This window comes from Chenopodium quinoa, unplaced genomic scaffold (assembly GCF_001683475.1).
Source record: "Chenopodium quinoa cultivar QQ74 unplaced genomic scaffold, ASM168347v1, whole genome shotgun sequence".
Lineage (NCBI taxonomy): Eukaryota > Viridiplantae > Streptophyta > Magnoliopsida > Caryophyllales > Amaranthaceae > Chenopodium > Chenopodium quinoa.
Window position 1 is genome coordinate 5,716,884 of NW_018744626.1, and position 20,370 is coordinate 5,737,253.

A 20,370-nucleotide genomic window follows, 5' to 3' on the forward strand; every position below is an offset into this window, starting at 1 on the left:
AGTTGTGAAGTACGGATTAGTAATCAATACAAATCTTATGATATAAAGATTAATTTCCATTGTTCGTTGTAAAAAAAGATCTTAATAACAAGCGCTTTGGGGCGTTAGAATAACTAATTAATGCGAGTGATATGTGCTTACAAATGAGCCTCAGATAAGCAATTTTACACAAATTAACAAAGTTAAATGTGTGCGTGTATTTGCACATTAGGGCAGGTGAAACAACCTTAATTTAAAACAAGATATATCCCATTAATGCCGCGTCCTCACACCTGTTATGGACTGTGTCATCGAGTCTAAAATAATCAAGCTTACAAATAGGCCTCATATAAGCATTACAGTTGCAAGCTTGGTCCTATACACTACACCCTTCCAGAATCCAGATCATAAACCCAAAGAGTACTTCATGCAATCACGCTCCAAGAAGATGATAGATAGACTATGTAAGGATGCTGGGAAGCAATGTTTCAACGAACAGCAGACACAGTTCTAACAGATGCCAATTTGAACCTAATATCAGCCCCAAATTGTGATTCCGTACACGATCGCTACCTGCAGATTTGATAAAAACCAATTTAGAATTTTAGACTAACAAGAACAACGTAGCTACAAAGGGTACACAAATGTTCACTTCCAACTATAATTCTCATCTTCAAAAAGTATTCAGCAAATGATCATGCAACATTGAAACATAATATACAATTTCATATTATTTTTTTTAAAAGATATACAATTTCATATTATTTTTTTTAAAAGATATACAATTTCATATTATTTTTTTTAAAAGATATACAATTTCATATAGATATTCTATACATTTGTATAAGATGAAGTGATGAACATTGATCAACCAAGGGTGAAATAAAATATGATTAAATCCACAGCCCAAATCAATCCGAACCCAATTAGTTATTTGGTTTGAATTATCTATTAAATCGAGTTTTTAGATCAGATCGAAGGAAACAAGTTGTTTTTTTAACAAAAAAAAAGAAAAAAAAAAAAGAAAAGAAAAGAACAAACCAATATTATATGAAATGTTGATGTTATATTTTTCGACTCCTATGTTCGTTATGTTACTTGTGAAGACTGATTTATGTCTTGCAGATCATTGTTTAAGTGTTGAAGTAATACAGTATTATATCAACATATTATTCATATGATTCTAGCATAACAGCCTATCCAACTCCCATTTTTCAGGCTCGAAAGGATTTTAAGCAAACTTTCACTTGAACATGTTTCATTTTCATAAGAGACCATTCAACCCAACTCATTGTAATCAGTTTTTGATTCACAAAGATAAAAGGGTTGAAGTTGGCTAACCTTAACTAGAAGACTTTTGAAGACTATTGATTACAGGGATACCCTCAAACTCTCCTCAAAAACTTCCCTGCAGTATTGGTAGTTGCTTGAAAGCTTCCAAATATCATTTCCAGTCTTGACTTACTGCATCCATATAGGAGGAACTTTGACTTACATGAAGTCCTTGAATTACTCAATCATCAAGTTCATTCATCATTCTTGATCAAGACAACATGCTCAGAAGAAAGTGTGTAGATATCTGTGCATCAATATTAAGTACAAATCAGATGCCAACAGATGGTTATATGAAAGCAATTTGTAGCAGGTTCTGTGGTCCAGCACAGAAGAATATAGAAAAGCTCCTTTCATATCTTAGGAGATCAATAAACAGTATATCATCAATAGACTAGATAATTCTACTAACAAAATATGGTAAACATACTTCCAACTAAACTGAGACATGCTCATTCAATCAAGCAACTTAGAATGGTAAAAAAATATTTTAAAAATGGCCCTTCCTAGTAAAAGAGAAACCATAAACAAGATACAGGCACTCAACCAGTATTATGATTGAATAAACAGCTAGTAAAGAATCTGGTTTCTAAATTTTCACTGAATAATATCATAAACTTTATTCAAACGATTTCAAGCATTAGGCATCAATCCACCATTCCAAAAAATAGGCAAAATTTCCAAATGAAAAATATCTGGGTAAAGGAAGTTATTTGTTCCAGCAACAAATACCAAAAAAGAAAAAGGATGAAAACATGGGCTACATGGCCACAAGGCTTGCCTGTATGATACACAATGGCATTTGGGGTTGAGTCATTGTAATTGAAAATCTGAGGGCTAAGGGCATCTATGGATTGTATTGTTTTCTGAAATACAATTTTGTCTTTGTGCCAGAGATCAGAAAATCTCAAGTATAGATCAACAAAACAAGTTCATATCTTTGATCAACGTGAATTAGTTATTTTTTAAAGCCAACTTACTTGGGGAAGTCGGAAGAAAAGGTTCCATATATATTAATATTACTGAGCTACTGACTGATGTATACAAAAGGATAACTTTTCTCCAAGACAAAGAACTAGTTGCAAATCAATAATTGTATGTAGTAAAGCCATTTCTTAGCTGATTTCAGTTTCTCAATGACTGCTGTCAGTCTCATCTGCTTTACAGGTCATTCCTTCAAATCTATTGAATTCGTTGATACTGCTTATAATTTTTTCAGAGAATGCCAACAAGCATATGCATATACTTTGAAGTAATCAATCTACCAGCTAAGTTTCAGCATAAGATGTGTTAATATAGACTAGTTGTTCCTAGATAACATTATATGCTTATTTTTACACTGGTATAGAGGGAAGGTGAGAGAAGGGAAGGGAGGCAAGGATTAGGCTGAAAGCTTTCCTTCCAACTTTTCAACTTTCGCAGGGTTTGCTTAGGGGGAAGGAAATTGTCTCCTTTGATTTCCCTTTCCTATATACTACATAAAACTAACAGAAGATGGTTCCCCCATGCTTCCTCCTGCTCCCAAACATGTAACCAAGAGTTTAGTAGTTTCTTGTTATCAAAATGCAGAACATCAAGCCACACATATAATAGATGCTAAATAAATGGTCATGGAGAAATAATTCAATGAGATGATATTCTTCTTGAGACTTGGGACTGCCACACATATAATAGATGCCAAATACATGGTCATGGAGAAAGAATTCACGGAGATGATGCATGGTGCTAGAAACTATGTACAACAATACAATGCAATTGGTACCTGGCAAATGTGGCATTCATACTCCTTCAGCGTGGAGTTCTTTAACCCTTGGTGGAACGTTATCTGATTCTCTGAAGCATCTCCTCTAGAGTGGTTCAACCAAATCATCATAACATGCACAAATGCTTTCACCACTCACCAGTAGTCTCCACAAGAACAAGCTCCGTCTTTGAAATGATGAAATCGGTTAGCATCTCGAATAATTATTTCCCGATTGGTGAATTTTGATATAAGTTTAATAGCAGAGTGACAGTTGACACATGCCCTGAGATTTTTTGTTATCTGAAGTGTGTTTCCTGATGGTGTTGAGATGAGACCATAAGCAACAGCTAACCTCTCACTATGATTACAAAGACTCTCCTGCATGTCCTCAGAACTTAAATCATGTAAATTAGATTCTGAATTAGGGGAAAATCCAGCCTCTTTCAACCTCCTCTCCAAATCAGCAAGCTTTTTCCAAATTTCCTCATATCTTGGATGTGAATTGTCTCCTACACGAAAAACTTGGAGCTTTCCATTGATTTCAATTAGACTAAATCCAAAATCCTTGCTCAACCCTCTCTCTTTCATAAGCTTGCGAATTTCATTAACCTGATCCCACATACGTGCTGTAGCATACAGATTTGATAGCTGGACATAGTGTCCAGCATCATATGGATCTATCGCAAAAACTTTAGCAGCTGCGTATTCTCCCATTTGTACATGGCGATAGATTTTGCATGCACTCAGAAGGGCACCCCATACCGTTATCCCTGGTTGCATGGGCATTCTAACAATAAATTTGTAGGCTTCTGCCAAGTAGCCAGCACGAGCAAGCAGATCAACAACACAAGCATAATGTTGGTGAAGAGGCTCTATACCGTAATTTTTCATGCTATGAAAAAAAGTCCATCCCTCTCTGACCAGCCCTGAGTTTTTACATGCCAGAAGAAGCCCAAGAAAAGTGACATCGTTAGGCATCACTTCAGCTTGCACCATTGCATCATAAAGATCAATAGCTTCTCGGCCCCGGCCATGCAATCCATATCCCACTATCATGGCACTCCAAACAACAACGTCCTTATCACGAATCTTATTGAAAACTTGCCTAGCTACTTCCACACTTCCACATTTAGCAAACATATCAACAAGTGCTGTTTTGACATATACATGATTTAGGTAATCACTTCTACAGACATAATCATTCATCCATCTTGCCAGATCAATTGAACCAACTTGAGCACAGGCTAGAATAGCAGCCCTCAGAGTGATAGAATCTGGCTTCATATCCTTCTTCTTGGCCAATAGTTTGAACAGCTCTACAGCTTCCTCAGCATAACCATTTTTAGCATATCCAGAAATCATAGCATTCCACAATATCACATTTTGTTTATTTATCTGATCAAATAAATACCTTGCCACCATTACTTCCCCACATTTTGCGTACATAGCTGTAAGTGAAATTTGCAAATCTTCCTCTGATTCGAGACCCATTTTAAGGACACAACCATGTAGAGATTTTCCTTGTTCCAAATAATCAAGATCGGCACAAGCTCTCAGAACACTCACTAGAGTAATCCAATCAGGCTTCATTTTCATCATCTTCATATCCCTGAAAAGTCTCAAAGCCTCCATGGAATTACCACTTTGTGCACATTTTGATATAATGGCGGTCCAAGAAACAACAATTGATCTACTACTACACAACAAGCCATTATAAGAAACAAGCTTCTTCGCATAATCAATTCTACCACACTCAGCATAAAGTGAAACCAGTCCACTTTGCACAAACATGTTAGAATTATGCCCAAGCCTACATATATGCCCGTGGATAGCCCCACCCATCTGAAGAAGCTTTAATAAGCTGCATGCCTTGAGCACTTGTGTAAGAATATAGTAATCAGGACTCACCCCAGCCCGCTTCATCCCAGCATAAGTTTCAATTGACTCACGCAACATATTACTTTTACTATATCCACCAACAATTGCATTCCACATAGATACATTTGGTTGAGGAAAGGCATCAAAAACCTGACGAGCATAGCCAATTTCACCAATTCTTAAGCATGCATTCATAAATTCAGAGACCAAGCAGCTTTCTTTAGTATGAAGTCCAGAAATTATAATTTGGGCATGAATCTGCTTCAAATCAATCACATGAGTTGAGCTACTCAAAAGAGATTTATAGAAGTTAGAAGCATCAGGGACATGAATTTGATGCTTAAGAAGGACAGCTTGGTCATTACAGTTTTCGTCAGTATAATCATTTACACAATACGAAGATGAAAAACGAGACCTCACATTAAAGAATCTCGATTTTGAAGTAGCAGAAATCAAAGAAAATAAAGCAGGAAAGTTCATGGACATAGAAGCTAATTTCAAAGAAAAACTGAAAGCCAAATATGAAGTATTATGGCTGTCCTGATCCTGTGGTAACTCGTGCTTATTTTCCTCTAGATTCGTCGGTTTTTGATGTAATAAGCCTTTCCTAGTAGTGAAGGAACCAAGCAAAAAATCCTCAATCAGCCATTATCACAATGAACTCTTGTATTCTTCCCAATAATCTGAGTATAGTGACCAAACACCAAAAAATTGAACAAAAATAAGGTTAGAAATATTCCTGTAACCTAAGATCATAAACCAACTTCAGTTGTAATCATGCTTCATCTAATCAAATACATAGAAATATTTAAAACGGAATTTATTGATTTAGAGCATTATGAAAGGAAAATAATGGCAACAAATAACATACAGAAACTCAAAACAAAATTGTGTATCCTCAATTAGTCAAATTGGTATTCAATTATAATGTTAAAAAACAAAGTAGCTTATCAAAATTTCCAATAAGTTGACATAAAATCGTTCAAATTATTCAAGTTATAAACTTTGCAATAACTTTAATTTAGCAAGAACCCATCAAAATTAAAACCAATTAAGCAAATGGGATTATTATAATACATTAAAAAATAAAAATTTAAAGAAAACCCAAATGCAGTACATATATATAACCTTAATTTAAAAAGCACCCATAATCAAAAACTGAGCAAACGCAAAGTTGAGCAAAAAAATGAAGAAGAAGAAACTGACATTGAGTGTTGCGAGCTGAGATCTGTGCTGGTGCTGCAGTACTGCGCGCCTCCTTGGCTTGACAGGAGTTGCTACTGTGTATTTGCAGCACCGGCGGGCATTGCGGTTGCTTCTGGTCGACGATTAAAAGAACTAATTTTGAAAAACTTGGTTTATTTTTATCATTTGGGATTCCGGTTATGTTCAGATCAAGTTATAATGGAAGTTTATTTCCTCGATAAACAAATGACATATGAAGTGATTGATCTTTCAACAAATGTATGCCCATATATAACAAAAATCCATTGATTTATTTATATTTTTTACCGTTTGATCTTTCAAGTAGTAAGCAAATTGTACTTGTATTTGCTCATTTTGAAGTGGAAATTTTCGGATTATTTTTTAATTTGCGAATATGATATGTAAACACTTCTAAGTAGAATTGGGAGTATAATTATACGAATGTACTCCGTAAAATACTTGAATCATTAAAAGTTACATTATATCGGGTTTAAGTTACTCTAGTTTTTTGATATATTGGTGTATGTAAAAGTTATTGATATAATTTAATCCCGTTTTTACAAAAACATATAATTAAAAAATAAATAAATAAATCATATATAGAAATTATAGGTTAAAACAATTTTTTTTTTAATAGAAGTTAATACAAATTTAATGACATCTCATTTGATAAAGTTTTTTTTTAAAAAAAATAAAAAATTATTGATTAAGAATTAGGCCATGTTCTCTTCACCTTAAAAAAATAATATTAAGTAAAAATAATTTCAATTCAGTAAAGTTTAGTTCAGTAAAATTAATTTCAGTTCAGTAAAAATAATTTCACTTTAGTAAAAATAAGTTCAGTTCAATAAAATTCAGTTTTCTTAAAGAAGAATTATAATAGAAAATCAGTAAAAATAATTTAAGTTCAGTAAAAATAATTGAAGTTCAATAAAAATAATTTCAGTTAAGTAAAATTAAGTTTTCAGTAAAAATAAGTTTAGTTCAGTAAAAATAATTTCAGTTCAGCAAAATTAAGTTCAGCAAAATTAAGGTGAATCAAACAGGACCTTACTTGTCATGTTTAAATAAGGTTAAAATTTAGTCAAATCAAATCATGTTATAAATTTTCAAACTAAATCAAATCAAATCAAATCTAAGCAAAGTTTGTTGTTGTTGTTTTCCAGGTATCCGAATTTTTTAGCAATGACAATATTTATTTATTTATTTATTTTTGAGGCAACAAGTACTGTATTAATTAGTGTCTCAACAATCGATACAAATAGTAAATTTTTCACAGTGATAGAAATTAGGAATTTGATCGATCAATTTGCATAGAATTGAAAAGGAGATCAGAATTGGTTCAAGATTGAGAAGTCAGGCAATTCCTGTTAAACTCGCTCATAATCTGATGCAAAACAAGGGGTGTCACCTTCAGACTGCCAAAACAATACAAATTTTATGAGGGTGTGACAATTTGTAATGCTACAAGACCATTTATAGAAGTTTAGGGTACTAATTGTAAGCAGAAAAATTGATGCACACTATCAAGTTTTTGAAACTGGTGGTCGTGGCCCCATGTAGTTCGTCACCAATCCCATAATAGCAAACCTGGAATCCAAGACAAGAAAACACATTGGAAGATTTAGAATCAGAACGAACATGAAAACTGCACAATTGCAATTGAAGAACCGTGATGATGCCATTAGCCATGGGAAGCACCACATGATGAGGTTTCATATAATACATTTCAATTCAACAGCACTCAAACTGAAATCAAACATGTTCAATTTTCCAAATCAAATGAAGTGATCGAATTTACAGCCTAGAGTTTTCCTTCCCTCTAAATGCTACCATAATAACATTAATAAAAAAATGAATACCTAAGGTGTGTTCTATTCATCTGATTTTTACTTATCTAAACTTATTAGCCCTTATTAGAACTTATTTTAGTTATAAATTAAACTTAGTTGCCCTGATTAACCCTTATCACAACTTACCTAAACTTATTTTTCCTGAACTCTGAACTAATCTTATCTTGAACTTATTAACCCTGAAATAAGTGAAAATAAGGTGAACAGAACAGGGCCGTATAACACATGATATATATATGCAGATAGATACACATGAATAAGGCTTACCCATGGTATCTTGACAAAACCTACCAAATACCCATATACCATCATGAGATTCATGACTGAGCCTACCAAATAACCATACCATCAAAATAAACATTATCAATAAAACCCAAGATGTAACAATGTTAGTTTCCAAGTTACAACTTTTGTCATCGATAGAACTCTTAAATTAGCCAAAATTTGACCATTAGAAGACTGCGTCATATGTAATTAGGTGAGTTCCATGTCCTATATGAAGTATTAAGCTTGTTAGCTTCTTCCAAACCACCACCAGAAATTGCAATGCATACGTGAAAAAAATTCTATCAAGTAGAGGTACCAAAAAGGTGCCATACATGAAGCACAGACTGAGAGGCAAGGGCTAATACGGAAACAGATATCCCACATCAAATATTGTTGCTACTTTCGGATCTATTTCCATTTTATAGCAACCTTTCAAGTTCTGCTTTCTTCACCTTCCTCTTTTCAAACCATCATCAAGCATCTTCTTAAGTATTCCATGGGATAGTCGAGAGAGTTATTCACTCTAAAAGCTTAATGCCACCAACGAAGTACATTGCAATGAAACTTTGACATTTAGTTTCCCTCCCTCAAAAGTGTTTCGGCTCTAGAAACCTCAGATAAATTTAAAGAACATGTCCTTTACATTACCAACCTTTACCATTTAGGTTCTTCTTTCCCTATTTGACCTTAAGATTCTATCAGTAATCTTTGCTTTCTTATAATGCTACCAAATTCAAATTTATACGCTAAAACTATTGACATGATAGATTTCTTATTGGTACCTAACAATACTATTGTCTAGAGTTTTAAAAACATCATAGCATATCCCAGGAGGCTCTGAATTTCTTGCAATTTTGGTGATAATTGATAATCATCTTACTTTCCTATCTCATTTGCAACATGGTCTGTCAAGTGTCAAGACTTTCAACACCCCCTCCCTCCTCTCAAATGCACACAGAAATCCAAAAAAAAAGGTGAACCAACTACTTTTTCTCTCCTGTATTAATAACTGCTCACTTCCTAGCAACCAAAATTCATCTTTAGTCCACTCAATCAGATTCTTGACAAGGATGGTAAGATGGGTGATCCTCAGAATTTCACATTGTAAGCAGCTAGCCTGCATGATTTCACAGTTCCATATTATATTCAATTTGCAACTTTAACTGAGAAACGTAATGCAAAGAATTTTATCTACTCTTAATGATATCTATGTATTGGTTACATTTGGTGGAGTTACATTTGCTTGTTTAAAAGGGTTTACTAAAGAAGGATCAGACTCGGATGTCAAACCATCACAAACCCAGAAAAATTGGGAGCAGATACAAAAGAGATTACCCAAAATCCATAAACTCAAAGGCTTGAACCACTGCAGAAAAAGGCACAGTTGGCTAAGCGCGAGATGCACAGAATGACAGCCTTCACGACTCTAGGTGAAGAGGATGTGCCCTAAGGCAGAAGAGGGACGCCTTTACAGTATCAGTAATTGATATAGAAGTCATGGATCTCCAAATCTTTTTTGCACGGTACAATTAATAATAATTAATGGCACAATACTCTAGATCAACTTTCTTTAAGTGAATGGCTATAGTTTCAAGTACAGTAATGAGCATCTCACTTTCACCTAGACACGTCTTTGCCTCACACCTAGCATGCCCTCAAAGACTGAATACCCTGTCACCCTACCACCTTAGAGAGTCTTAAACTTAAAGGCTTAAAACATTGCAGAAAAAGGCATCAGGCATGGCTGGCTAAGTCGTGAGATGCACAAGATGGTTGCCTTCACGACTCTAGGTGAAGAGACGTGACTGTGCCCTAAGGCAGAAGAGATGCACCTTTACAGTATGACTAATTGATATAGAAGTCATGGATCTTTAAATTTTTTCTATAAAGTACAATAAATAATGACACAATTCTCTAGATCAACTTTCTTTAAATGAATGACTACAGTTTCAGTACAGTAACAAGCATCTCACTTTCATCTAGACACGTCTTTGCCTCACAACTCCAGCATGCCTAGACTCCAAGACTGAAGACCCTATCACCTTACCGCCTTGGAGAGTCTCATGCCTTCAAGCATTGACATGATAAATCAACTATGCAAATAATTTTGCTTGACATACCAGGTTATCTGGACTAACATAAGCTAATCTAAAACCTCCAAACATACATAAACATGTCCAGTTTCATTAAGTAACCATCCGTATTCCGCATTTGTTTCTATAGATGGATACCAACAGGCTTGAGATAGCAAGAACACTAACTCTTAGCAAGCTAGCATGTAACATTGCTACAAGAACGAAATAATAATACCACTACTATGGTAATCAATAAATTCCAGGTTTTCATGAATAAAGTTCAAATTGGATAGACCTTAATAAACCCATCTTCCAAAAGAAAAATCATTCACTCCCCATGACAGATACATCCTGAGATAATTATACTGTAGATGAAATTTATATAATTCCCTATCAAAGTTAACCAGTCTAACCACATAGGATGCAACCAATCAATTCGAGCACGAAAACGAGCAATAACCCAATTGCAAGAACATAGAAGGGCGAATATAAAGGGTGAAGGGAAAACTCACATCATAGCCATAGAAATCTGCTTAAGATCATTCTCCATATTCTTCATATTCACTAATGACTGAGCACAAAAGACTATAGCAAGCCAAGATCCCAACTTATACTGCAACAATCACAACAATAAAAAGGCTAAATTAACAAGATTTCTTCTAAATAATCCCAATCTCATTCAAAAATTATGATTACAATTTCTGGGAAAATGTAGACAAAAGATCCATTGAACAAACAGCTTAAAGATTGAATCTTTAATGCGAAAAATAAACAAACAAAAGGGGTTGACAATTTAAAATTGGGAAAAAAGGGGGAGAAAAGAAATAGAATTACCCTGAACATGGCACCGACGACGGCGCATAAGACGGCGATGAAGCCGGAGTAATCGACGGGAAGTTCAGGCGGAATATCTTGAGGAGCTCTGCTGAATGGCTTGGCAGCCGATGGTAGCCTTGGATCGCTGCCTGATGAAGACATTCTCTCTCCTCTTTTCTTCTTCTGTTTCTGTTTCCGGGTTCTGTTCTGCTTAGTGCTCACTACTGCTGGAGCCGGATGTAATCAAAAGGTTTTGTATGGAGATGAAAACTAGTTTTTGAGCCGGACAGTATCCCCGGTTATAAGGGAATATTCGTATCCGATTTAATTTGGAAAAAGACTTTGTACAATGTTCATTGTTTCAAATGTAATCCAAAGTACTAATGTAGTGGAATTGGAAATCATGTCTTGTCCAACTGTAAGTGGTAGCGTGATGTTTATTTTTTGATTAGTAACTCTTGTTTGTTCTAAATACTCTATCCGACTTGTCCAAGTATAAAGTGGTGAAAACATGCATTAAATGTTCCCGTCAAAACAAAGAGTCTACATCGATTACTACTATAACTAAATTGCTCTCAAATTCCGGCGATTCCTCCTAATTTGAGTTAGCACGCTAACGAGCGTGTGGTACAACACCCTCCTCCAAGTCACTCAACTTAGTAGAGCTTAAGCACTCTAATATATAAACAAGGTAAAAACTCTTCCCCCAATCAATGTAGGACTTTTACCCTTTCATTTGTGTTTCTCTCTTCCATCTTTTTCTCTCAACACTCTTGTTATATATCAAGAACTTTCAATAAACATAGACTCCATATACCCCTTGATAAACATTTCAAATTTATCTAAACTAATTAAATTTAGCATATACAGAGTATTTAAGTTTCGACTTAGTTCTATAATTGAGCTCGTAGGGTTGTACCAAGTTTACATATCTCAGGGTTGGCTTAGCTTGACCCGTACCCTAACTCATAAAGTCATACGAGTAAGTTATATGTTGTGCCGCATGGCTCAGAGCCTCGAACCCATGTACCCATTTTGTCACGTTGGGTCATGTTTTTGTGTTTTAGTTTTAGAGTTTTAGACCAAACTTCACTTTCTCCTCTTTAGAAGTGTACGCTGAATCCTCCATTGAAGTGGCTCTAAGCTTTCTCCCTTAATTGAAACAGCTTCAAAGGTAAGATTTTTTTTTTCTGTTGTTTTTTAATCGAGTATCAATTTCACAATCTAGGGTTTATTTTAATTGTAAGTGTAGTCAATTTAGGGTTCTTGTAAGGTGGACTATAGAACTATGGGTTATAATTACTGAAGTTATAGAAGGTTATCAAAGTGCAATTTACGATGATATTATTAAGAAAAATGTTGAAAAACCCCTAAATTTGAATTATAGTTTTTGAGAAAATTTAGCGCCAATTTCCTAACATTAGGATTATTCTGGTTGTGCAAAATGTACTGTGTTATTATATTTGTGGATTTGACAAGCAAACCAAATTCAATTTAAAATTGATAATCAGACACAATGTAATGTGATTGTGAATTAGGTTTTTTACTCCTTCTATGGGGTTTTCTTCTCTATGGGTGGGAGGATTATGATTTCAATAAGCAGTGTTTAAGCTCTAGTTGAATTTTTCGAGCTCGAGGATCGTAATTGTCCTTTTTTTTCCTTCCCTTTTTTGGTATCGTCGATATTTGTTGAATCAAACCATTAATTACACTTTGTAGTTGTCACTTGCCAGGAGCTCATGCTACTAAATTATGAACTCATCATCAGAAATGGATGTTGTCTTTACACTTGTCAGACTAGCACAAGTATGGAACAATATTTGAAAAACGGAGGGAGTATTTCTTGATTTGTTCTCCGTTCCCTTAGTCCCATCCTTGTACTGGAAAAACTCCTTAAAACCCTACCGGAAAAGTGGGAAGCAGAGCAAGAGTGATTGAGTTCCAATGGCAGATATAGCATCCCTTTCTCTCTCCTCCCCCTCCACCTCTGGAACAACCTCCTCCACAACCACGACACATTCATATTCATGTCTCCAACCTCAAACACCAAAAACCCCTGAAATTTCTCCTTCAATGCTGAGATTATGGAGGCCACAAGCTCAGAGAAATCTCCGAAATCAGTGGTCCAAATTATCCTCCTGTAGAGATCAATGGCGCTCTTCTATTGCTTCAGGGCGATCCCATGCCACCTCTCTTGTTAACTCTTACCTCTCTATCAGGTACTATAATATAATCCCACTTTCTATTATTTTTCTTAAACATTTCTTTATAGTTTCCTTATTTCGACTGTAGTTGTATTTTCAATTCAATAGGATGGGGTCAAGTGCATCAAACAATGATTTATCAATTATTGATTGATCCACGCTGTCTATGTCAGCATGCAAAACTGATGGACATTTTTAAGTCAATACATTTGAGATATGACATTGAAATTTATCTGAACAGAAATCTTTAACCACTTTTAGGAATTAAGATGATTTGGGTTTTCATGCAGATATATGGATGCTATGGATTTGGGTGTCTTGGATAATATGCCCAATATACGGAAAAAGGCTTGTTCTAAATTGCTTAAGCAGCTGGTTAGTAGAATGAGTCTTTTTTTTTTTTTTTTTTTTTTTTTAAGGCTAAGCTTTCAGCATAAGTTGAGTGAGGATATAGCAAGTATATACTCTGTATTATAAATTTGGTTAAACTGTTAAATTAATGACAGTATGTATACAAGGGGACTTTTAACTTGTTTTTTTGTTATTAATCATTTTCATGTAAAGGAAAATGTATGAACAGTTTTTCTTCACCCAAAATAGATATTTTTTTTTTTTTTTTGGGGGGGGGGGTTGTTGTTGGAAGTATCTCTAATTTGATATTGTTTTAAAACTTATGTCAGGAGCTTCAACGCAACCAACTTTTATCATCCTACAAGGCTATGGTATGTTTTCAAGATCAAGGATGTATTCTCTTCACCTAAAATAAGGTGTTCATTTTTTTTAAAAAAGGTGTTCAATTATGAGGTGGTTGTAATTGTGATTTAACTCAACTTTGAATGTACTTTTTCATTGATATAATAATAATAAAAAAAAATACTTCCTCTGTTCCCCTTATATCTACATGGGGAGGGGCCCATGTGATGAGAGAGATAAAGAGAGAAAACATGTTCAAAGAGGAAAATGTTGCAATATTTTTGAAACTTCCTAAACTGGTAATTGTTGCAATATTTGAGGAACAAAGGAAGTATAAAATAAATAAGAGTAAACTTTATCCAGCGAGATCGTGTTAGATCCGTAATAATGTGTATTCATATATCTAAATTTCATAACTTTAATTGATGCAAATTAAAGGTATATGGCAATAAGCAAATGGAAATAAACAAAAATTTGGTTTGGGCTTATGTGGTATGATTTTAATAAGAATAAGCAACAAGTTTTTGTAATAAGTTGAAGTGAGAAGATCTTGATTTTTCATCCTCCGAATTAGCTAGAGAGTATATGCATCAAGAGCAAATGAATATTGGTATGTCATGTAAAAAGAATCACGAATATTGTTATGTCAATTAAGAAGAGCAATAATCAAACCCGAAGATGCCCCCCTCCCTGCCTAAGGTGTGCTTAAGGTGTAAGTTTGAAACTTTCCATAGGCTGTATCCCTAAGATATGCAGCTTGTTGCTGGAGTTGGGTGTTTTTCGTCATTGTTAATTTTTGTCAGATTATTGGTGGTAGCCTTCTGGGATTAATCATCTTCAACGGAAATGCTATCAAGAGTGATGTCTGTAACTTAAGTTTATAACTATCGTTGGATGACATTTTTGCAGGTTGCAGTTGTGATTGACATGGTGACTTTGAGCAAATCGATGAGATGCTTTTCAAAGACAACTACTGGCAGTGCCATTGTACAGTATTCTATGTTTTCAGAGAATAGCAATGATACTGGTGATGGTGGAGGAGCTCCAGTTGTCACTTTTTTGTCTGTCTCTGCATTTGGTATGTTGATAATTGTTGGTTTTCCTATGCAAGATTTACAAATTGGAGGTTAACAACTCCATGTTTAAGTACCTTTAGCTAATATACCTTACTGCTTGTTAATTTTTTTTCGATGGAGTTTAATAAAAATATAATATCCTTGTGCAAAATCTTGACCTCTACTTAGCAATTCATGTCATTGTACATGTTAATGGAAAATGACTGAGCTCCATAGAAAGCGAGCAGGACTATCTTCAAATATATTACTGATGGAGTTTTTTAGTAATGATGTCAGCTAGATATCATTGTTGATTTGCAATTGTATTTGTTCATTATTGTGTGTTACTGGTAACAAAAGAGATTTAAAAGACAAAAATGATTTTACTCAAGATATGTTGTTATGGAGAGGTTAGGGTGGTTGAGTAAGATGTGTTGCTCACAAGTCCTAGTTTAATTCACTGATTGAAGATCAACATGATGTGTGGGAGAAGATTGTCCTAATGAATCAGCCTTTTCATCTAATTGTCTTACAAATCCTAGATTACTGGCTTAAAGTTTGTTTTCTGGGAAAGGTTTGGTAAACAACACTTATTTTTTATTTTATTTTATTATTATTATTTTTTTTTTAAGTTGTGAATTTTATTTCCTAATTTTTTTCCTGTAGTTGGTCTCATGTAGGGAATATGGGAAATGTGGTAGAGGTGTTTATTCACGATTATCACTGACTATAATATCAGATAAAATCTACCTCTGCTCTTATACTCGTTCTTATTTTGCCATTGCATAACAAATAGCAAGCTTTGAAGTTTGAACTTAAATCCTTCAAGGACTGCTCAGTGTAGGCATCAATGCTGATAGTGTCAATTAGTCATTAATGCTGACAATGCTGTTTTCTTCTTCTGATTACCCTCTTCCATAGAACATAATTTTTTGCAATGTATTCTCTACTTTAGGACTCAGATTTTATGCTTTACTTATAAACATTTGATAGAACTACACATCCTTTTATCTAAATGTCACTGTCTACTTTGTTATGAGCAAACTGAGCATATACTACATTGTCTATTTATTCAATAATTAAGTATTGCTTTTGGGGGGATTGCATCTGAGCAAATATTAGAGCTGTTACATTCCTATTTAACTTCCAGTGTTCATTATATAATCATCTTTTGTCCTTGATTTAGTGGATGCATAAAGTCAACCAATTTAGTATTCATCCATGCTCTGTTGAAAGTTAGTTTCTTGATACGGTATCAAGTATCAGTGAGCTAGCTGAATGATATTGGTTGAGAACTTGACTGTTCAGATCTTTGAAACCTTCTTTCCAAGCAAAATATTACTTCCGCCATTGGACAGTGGACAGATTGAAGATTCATTTTTGTAACATAGCAGACAGACTGAACACATCTCTACACAATTTAGTACCTACTCGGTGGATTGTAGGAATGGTGTGGTGGTTAGACATCAACCTTCCTGCTTCGGGGCACTGGGTTTGAATTATATCTCCTCCTCCACCCTGCACAGCATGAGATTAAGTAAAGAAAAGACTGATCTTTGCTTATTTATAATCACCATTATAATTGTCCTAAAATCATGTAGTGGGGTTCATAAAGAGGGGGCAATTTGGACAAAATGCAATGAGGACATCTTTTGTACGTAGTACTTAAACTCATGCTGAGCCTTTCAAGCTGAAGGGGGTGTTTTCTGCCTTATCATGAAGAAAGCTTATGCATGTAATGAATAAGTTGGTCCTCTATGGCTCCCCGGATGGATTCGGCTTTTAATAGTCTGTAGAGTAAGAATTAATTTGTTTCAGCTTTTGTTCTTCCTTCATAATGCCATGATCTCAGTTGTATACTAAGATTTTGTGAATGTTTTGTTCAATTGCACAAAATATGGATTTCCAAAACTTTGGCTCCCAACTTGACTCTGCAGAACGTCTCACTAACACACTCACTGGCTCACTGCATACAGTACATCACATTGACACTCCTTGTATGTTAACAGGACCAATTTAGACACTAGTATGAATGTGCCAGATTTCATGTATCCTGCTTTTCTTGATTTAAACTTTTTAATGTGGAATGATATGTTTAAACTCTTCATGTATGATACTAAAAAAAATTGTGCTATCTTTTCTTAATCTTGTCATATCTGATAAGTGTTAGCACTTGTATTTTAGAGATGTTGGCCGAGGAGCTTGTCGAAATGTTCAAACAGGAGCTTGTTTTGAAGGTAATTGTGTTAATATAGAATTCACATTACCTCTTCATTTTCTGTGTTACTTTTTTATTTTTTACTTGTGTCAACAGCGTCTGCTTGTAGTTGAGCTGCTCTCCAAGAGCTATCCAGAATTAGAGCAATTCAATCAATTGTCCTGGAAAGATGAACTTTATCATGGTGAAACTAATGAATCGAACATGTGCAACTTGTACTCAAAAGATACTGCTGAGCCATTTCTTCCCAAAATAAGTGGGTGGCAATCGAAAACTTTGACTGTGGAGTCTGAGAAAAATCCAAGCCACGATGTTTTGCAGGTATGATGGAACCAAAATAACATGTAAACGTATGCCTGGAATGACTGCAATTATGATTATTTATTTTGTAATTTTGTAAATGATAGGTATCCTGTCAACTGTCAAGTGTCAAGTTCAAAGTCTTTTACCTGTCCTGACTCTGAAGAAAATAACTCTAATCTATGTGGTATTAGGCATGTGTTATTATAAGTTTACAGTTAGTGTGGAGATTTTTGTGTAGCTGAAGTCTTAGCAGTTCTCTCATGCCTTTTTCTTGTAGCTCTGTTACTGAACGTAGTGGACAATTAATTTAGTGTAATTTGTTTCTTAGTGCCATAATAGGTCAGGTTTTAGGTTATTCCCTACTCCAAGGGCTTGCATTGGTTATAGAGCACTGAAAGTGTGCCACCATGCTAATTCCTCTACCCCTCGACAGCCCGATCCCTCAGTATAACCATATTACCCAGTGAACTATGTAGACTTCCTGGTAAATTAGAAGTACAAAAATCATTATATAGCCCAATTAGCAGACTTTTAGATTATTAAGATATTTTAAGGTGACTAATTTCTTGAGAAAGGAAGGATACACTAGTGTTTATCACTCTACTTGATTGTTGCGACATCGTCTAAAGTATGTACTCTTAATTGTACCTTATAATTCCTCCGTTTCACTATATTTGCACACTTACTACTTTCCAATGTTTCAAAAAAAATCCTAGCACTTTTCTTTTTGGTAATTTATCAAGTTAATCTATTACGTTTATTCATACTTTGCCTATCCCCTTCACAATATCTTCCTTGTAATATATGCTTTGTACTTCTTACTTCTGTATAATCACATTGGTTGCTTTGCCTCTCACCACTTGCCTAAAGATATGTGCTTTATTCAAGTTTTGCAATTTTAGTGAAGTTGAGGAAGCACTTGGTTACTTTGCTATTATAATTTTAAAAAAAATGGTTGTCTCCTAATGGCTAATGCACCAGATTCTAAGCCACTGCTGCTATATGTAACATGGTGTGTGATGCTACTTATGACAATTATATTTATTTGTGTAGGTGCCATATTGCTTTATTTTAATTTCACAGTTTGTGTTTACATGCTATTGTGAACACTGATCTAAAGGGATGAACTTAGTATAGGAGTGCTATAAATTTGATTTCTAGTGTTTATCTTTCTGTGACAGGTCTATCTCACAACATGGCTTGCAGAGGTCAATATAGATACATCCAGGTAAAGTATACTACTACTGTAGATATGAAAGAAAGGACGTAAAGAAAACCAAAAGTTTATAACCAGTCACTCTTGCTTTTATTAACATATGTATGCAGAGGGGGTGGGTTGTACTTTTTCATAGGATCAAACAGGGCGATGTTGAATTTCTCCGTATTAATTTTATTGGAAATGTCATCAATCTCTCCATCCCATAATTTTACTATGCACATCAAATTGGCATTAAGATATAAGAAAAATGTTCAGGGTAGAATGGAAATTTTGAAAGTGGATAGCGAGAGAAAAGTGGTAAGAGCAAGTATTTAAATTGAGAAAGATTTTTTTTTTATGAATATCCCAAAAAGTTTATAGGAAGTTGATCATGGGACGAAAGCAGCACTTTACATTGGTGATTAAGGCTAGTAAAAAATTAAATAGAGCCTGAGAATCTGAGCTTACCCCTCTACTCTCCTAGAGGAGCCAATCACCCCCTTTTCTAAAACACCTACATGCTAATATAGCTATCACATTGATAATTTCATAGGTTCATTCAGGTTCCTGCGTAACTTGACAGGAACTTAAGATGAGCTTTACCCACTCTCACAAACCACAAGAGAGCAATAAGGGTTATTAGAAGTGAAACCTGCAAAAACCAATTTTACATGTATGCACCATGTCATCTCACAATGATTTGTAGTGGAGTTGAAGTTAGTAAAAGATTTGTCATATTACTTCTTGCCACACTAGCTTAGAAAAGTCCTAGCTCTTTGTTTGGGGAGCGAGATAGAAGGGAAAGGAAAGAGGCAGAAGGAGTGGGGAAGATGGAGCTCCATTTCTCCTTCAAATCTAGTCTCCAGTTTTGGTGGGATGGTATTTCCTTTTCCCCCTCTGATAAATTTGTCACCTCCTAGTTAGGCATTGGGTTTTAGGGAATATTAGCTTCTTTATCTAATACCATTTCCCAAGGATTTTGACATCCTACTCTTATAAAATTATTTTATTTTTCCTGCAGCTTGTAGAAATCATCTAAGCATACTGATGTGTTTCATGACTTTCATCAGGGTGGAAGAAATATTTATAATTGTTGCGGAGGAACTACGAACGAGCTTTTCATGAGCCTTTCAGATGCTGACATTTACAGGAAAGAGATTATGATGAAGTGTATAGGTCATAAGGTCATATATAAAGATTAAGAAAGCTTAGGCCAAATATTTGTGTTGCCTTGATGTTATTCTTTTGTTCTCGCGTGTTATGTTATTATTCTCCTTGTTTACGGATGTCAGCTAATTTATTTCAGTTAAAATCATCACCATTGTTTATTGCCTATTAGCGTGTTAAAAATACAATGTTCTCAGATCTCTATTCTTTCGCGCTCCTTATCAGCATTTTATCTAGGCAGTTATGTGGAGAATGGAGATGTATAACAGTTTCAAGCTTCTCTTACGGTTTTAGGCTGAACCAAAAACCTCTGCCAAAGTTATTACGGAGTAGTTAGCATTGGCATCTACTCTGTAATTTCGATTGTTTATATCCTTCCATT

The 20,370-nt window shown here is 34.7% G+C and overlaps 3 protein-coding genes across 5 annotated transcripts; 1 reads left to right on the forward strand and 2 right to left on the reverse strand.

Moving 5' to 3' along the window:
- Positions 1-132: 132 nt before the first annotated feature.
- On the reverse strand, positions 133-6,420 carry LOC110700679 (pentatricopeptide repeat-containing protein At3g12770-like). The gene is made up of 4 exons (XM_021878258.1): positions 6,140-6,420; positions 3,074-5,616; positions 1,321-1,558; positions 133-552 (listed from the first exon to the last, which is right to left on the reverse strand). The coding sequence occupies exon 2, from the start codon at positions 5,417-5,419 to the stop codon at positions 3,209-3,211; it is 2,211 nt and encodes a 736-aa protein (XP_021733950.1). The 5' UTR covers positions 5,420-5,616; positions 6,140-6,420; the 3' UTR covers positions 133-552; positions 1,321-1,558; positions 3,074-3,208.
- Positions 6,421-7,427: 1,007 nt separating this feature from the next.
- On the reverse strand, positions 7,428-11,489 carry LOC110700680 (protein Asterix-like). Its single transcript, XM_021878259.1, has 3 exons — positions 11,169-11,489; positions 10,847-10,947; positions 7,428-7,729 (listed from the first exon to the last, which is right to left on the reverse strand). Exons 1-3 carry the CDS (start codon positions 11,310-11,312, stop codon positions 7,666-7,668), a joined length of 309 nt encoding a protein of 102 aa, XP_021733951.1. The 5' UTR covers positions 11,313-11,489; the 3' UTR covers positions 7,428-7,665.
- A 581-nt stretch (positions 11,490-12,070) lies between these two features.
- LOC110700681 lies at positions 12,071-20,154 on the forward strand. 3 transcript variants are annotated; one of them, XM_021878260.1, is made up of 9 exons: positions 12,071-12,324; positions 12,870-13,369; positions 13,645-13,729; positions 14,035-14,076; positions 14,957-15,125; positions 17,287-17,339; positions 17,417-17,641; positions 18,805-18,851; positions 19,892-20,154. In XM_021878260.1, exons 2-9 carry the CDS (start codon positions 13,095-13,097, stop codon positions 19,944-19,946), a joined length of 951 nt encoding a protein of 316 aa, XP_021733952.1. In that variant the 5' UTR covers positions 12,071-12,324; positions 12,870-13,094; the 3' UTR covers positions 19,947-20,154. The 3 variants fall into 3 exon arrangements, with proteins under 3 accessions (XP_021733952.1, XP_021733953.1, XP_021733954.1); XM_021878261.1 differs by having other exon boundaries at positions 12,884-13,369; XM_021878262.1 differs by having other exon boundaries at positions 12,947-13,369.
- The last annotated feature ends 216 nt before the right edge of the window (positions 20,155-20,370 follow it).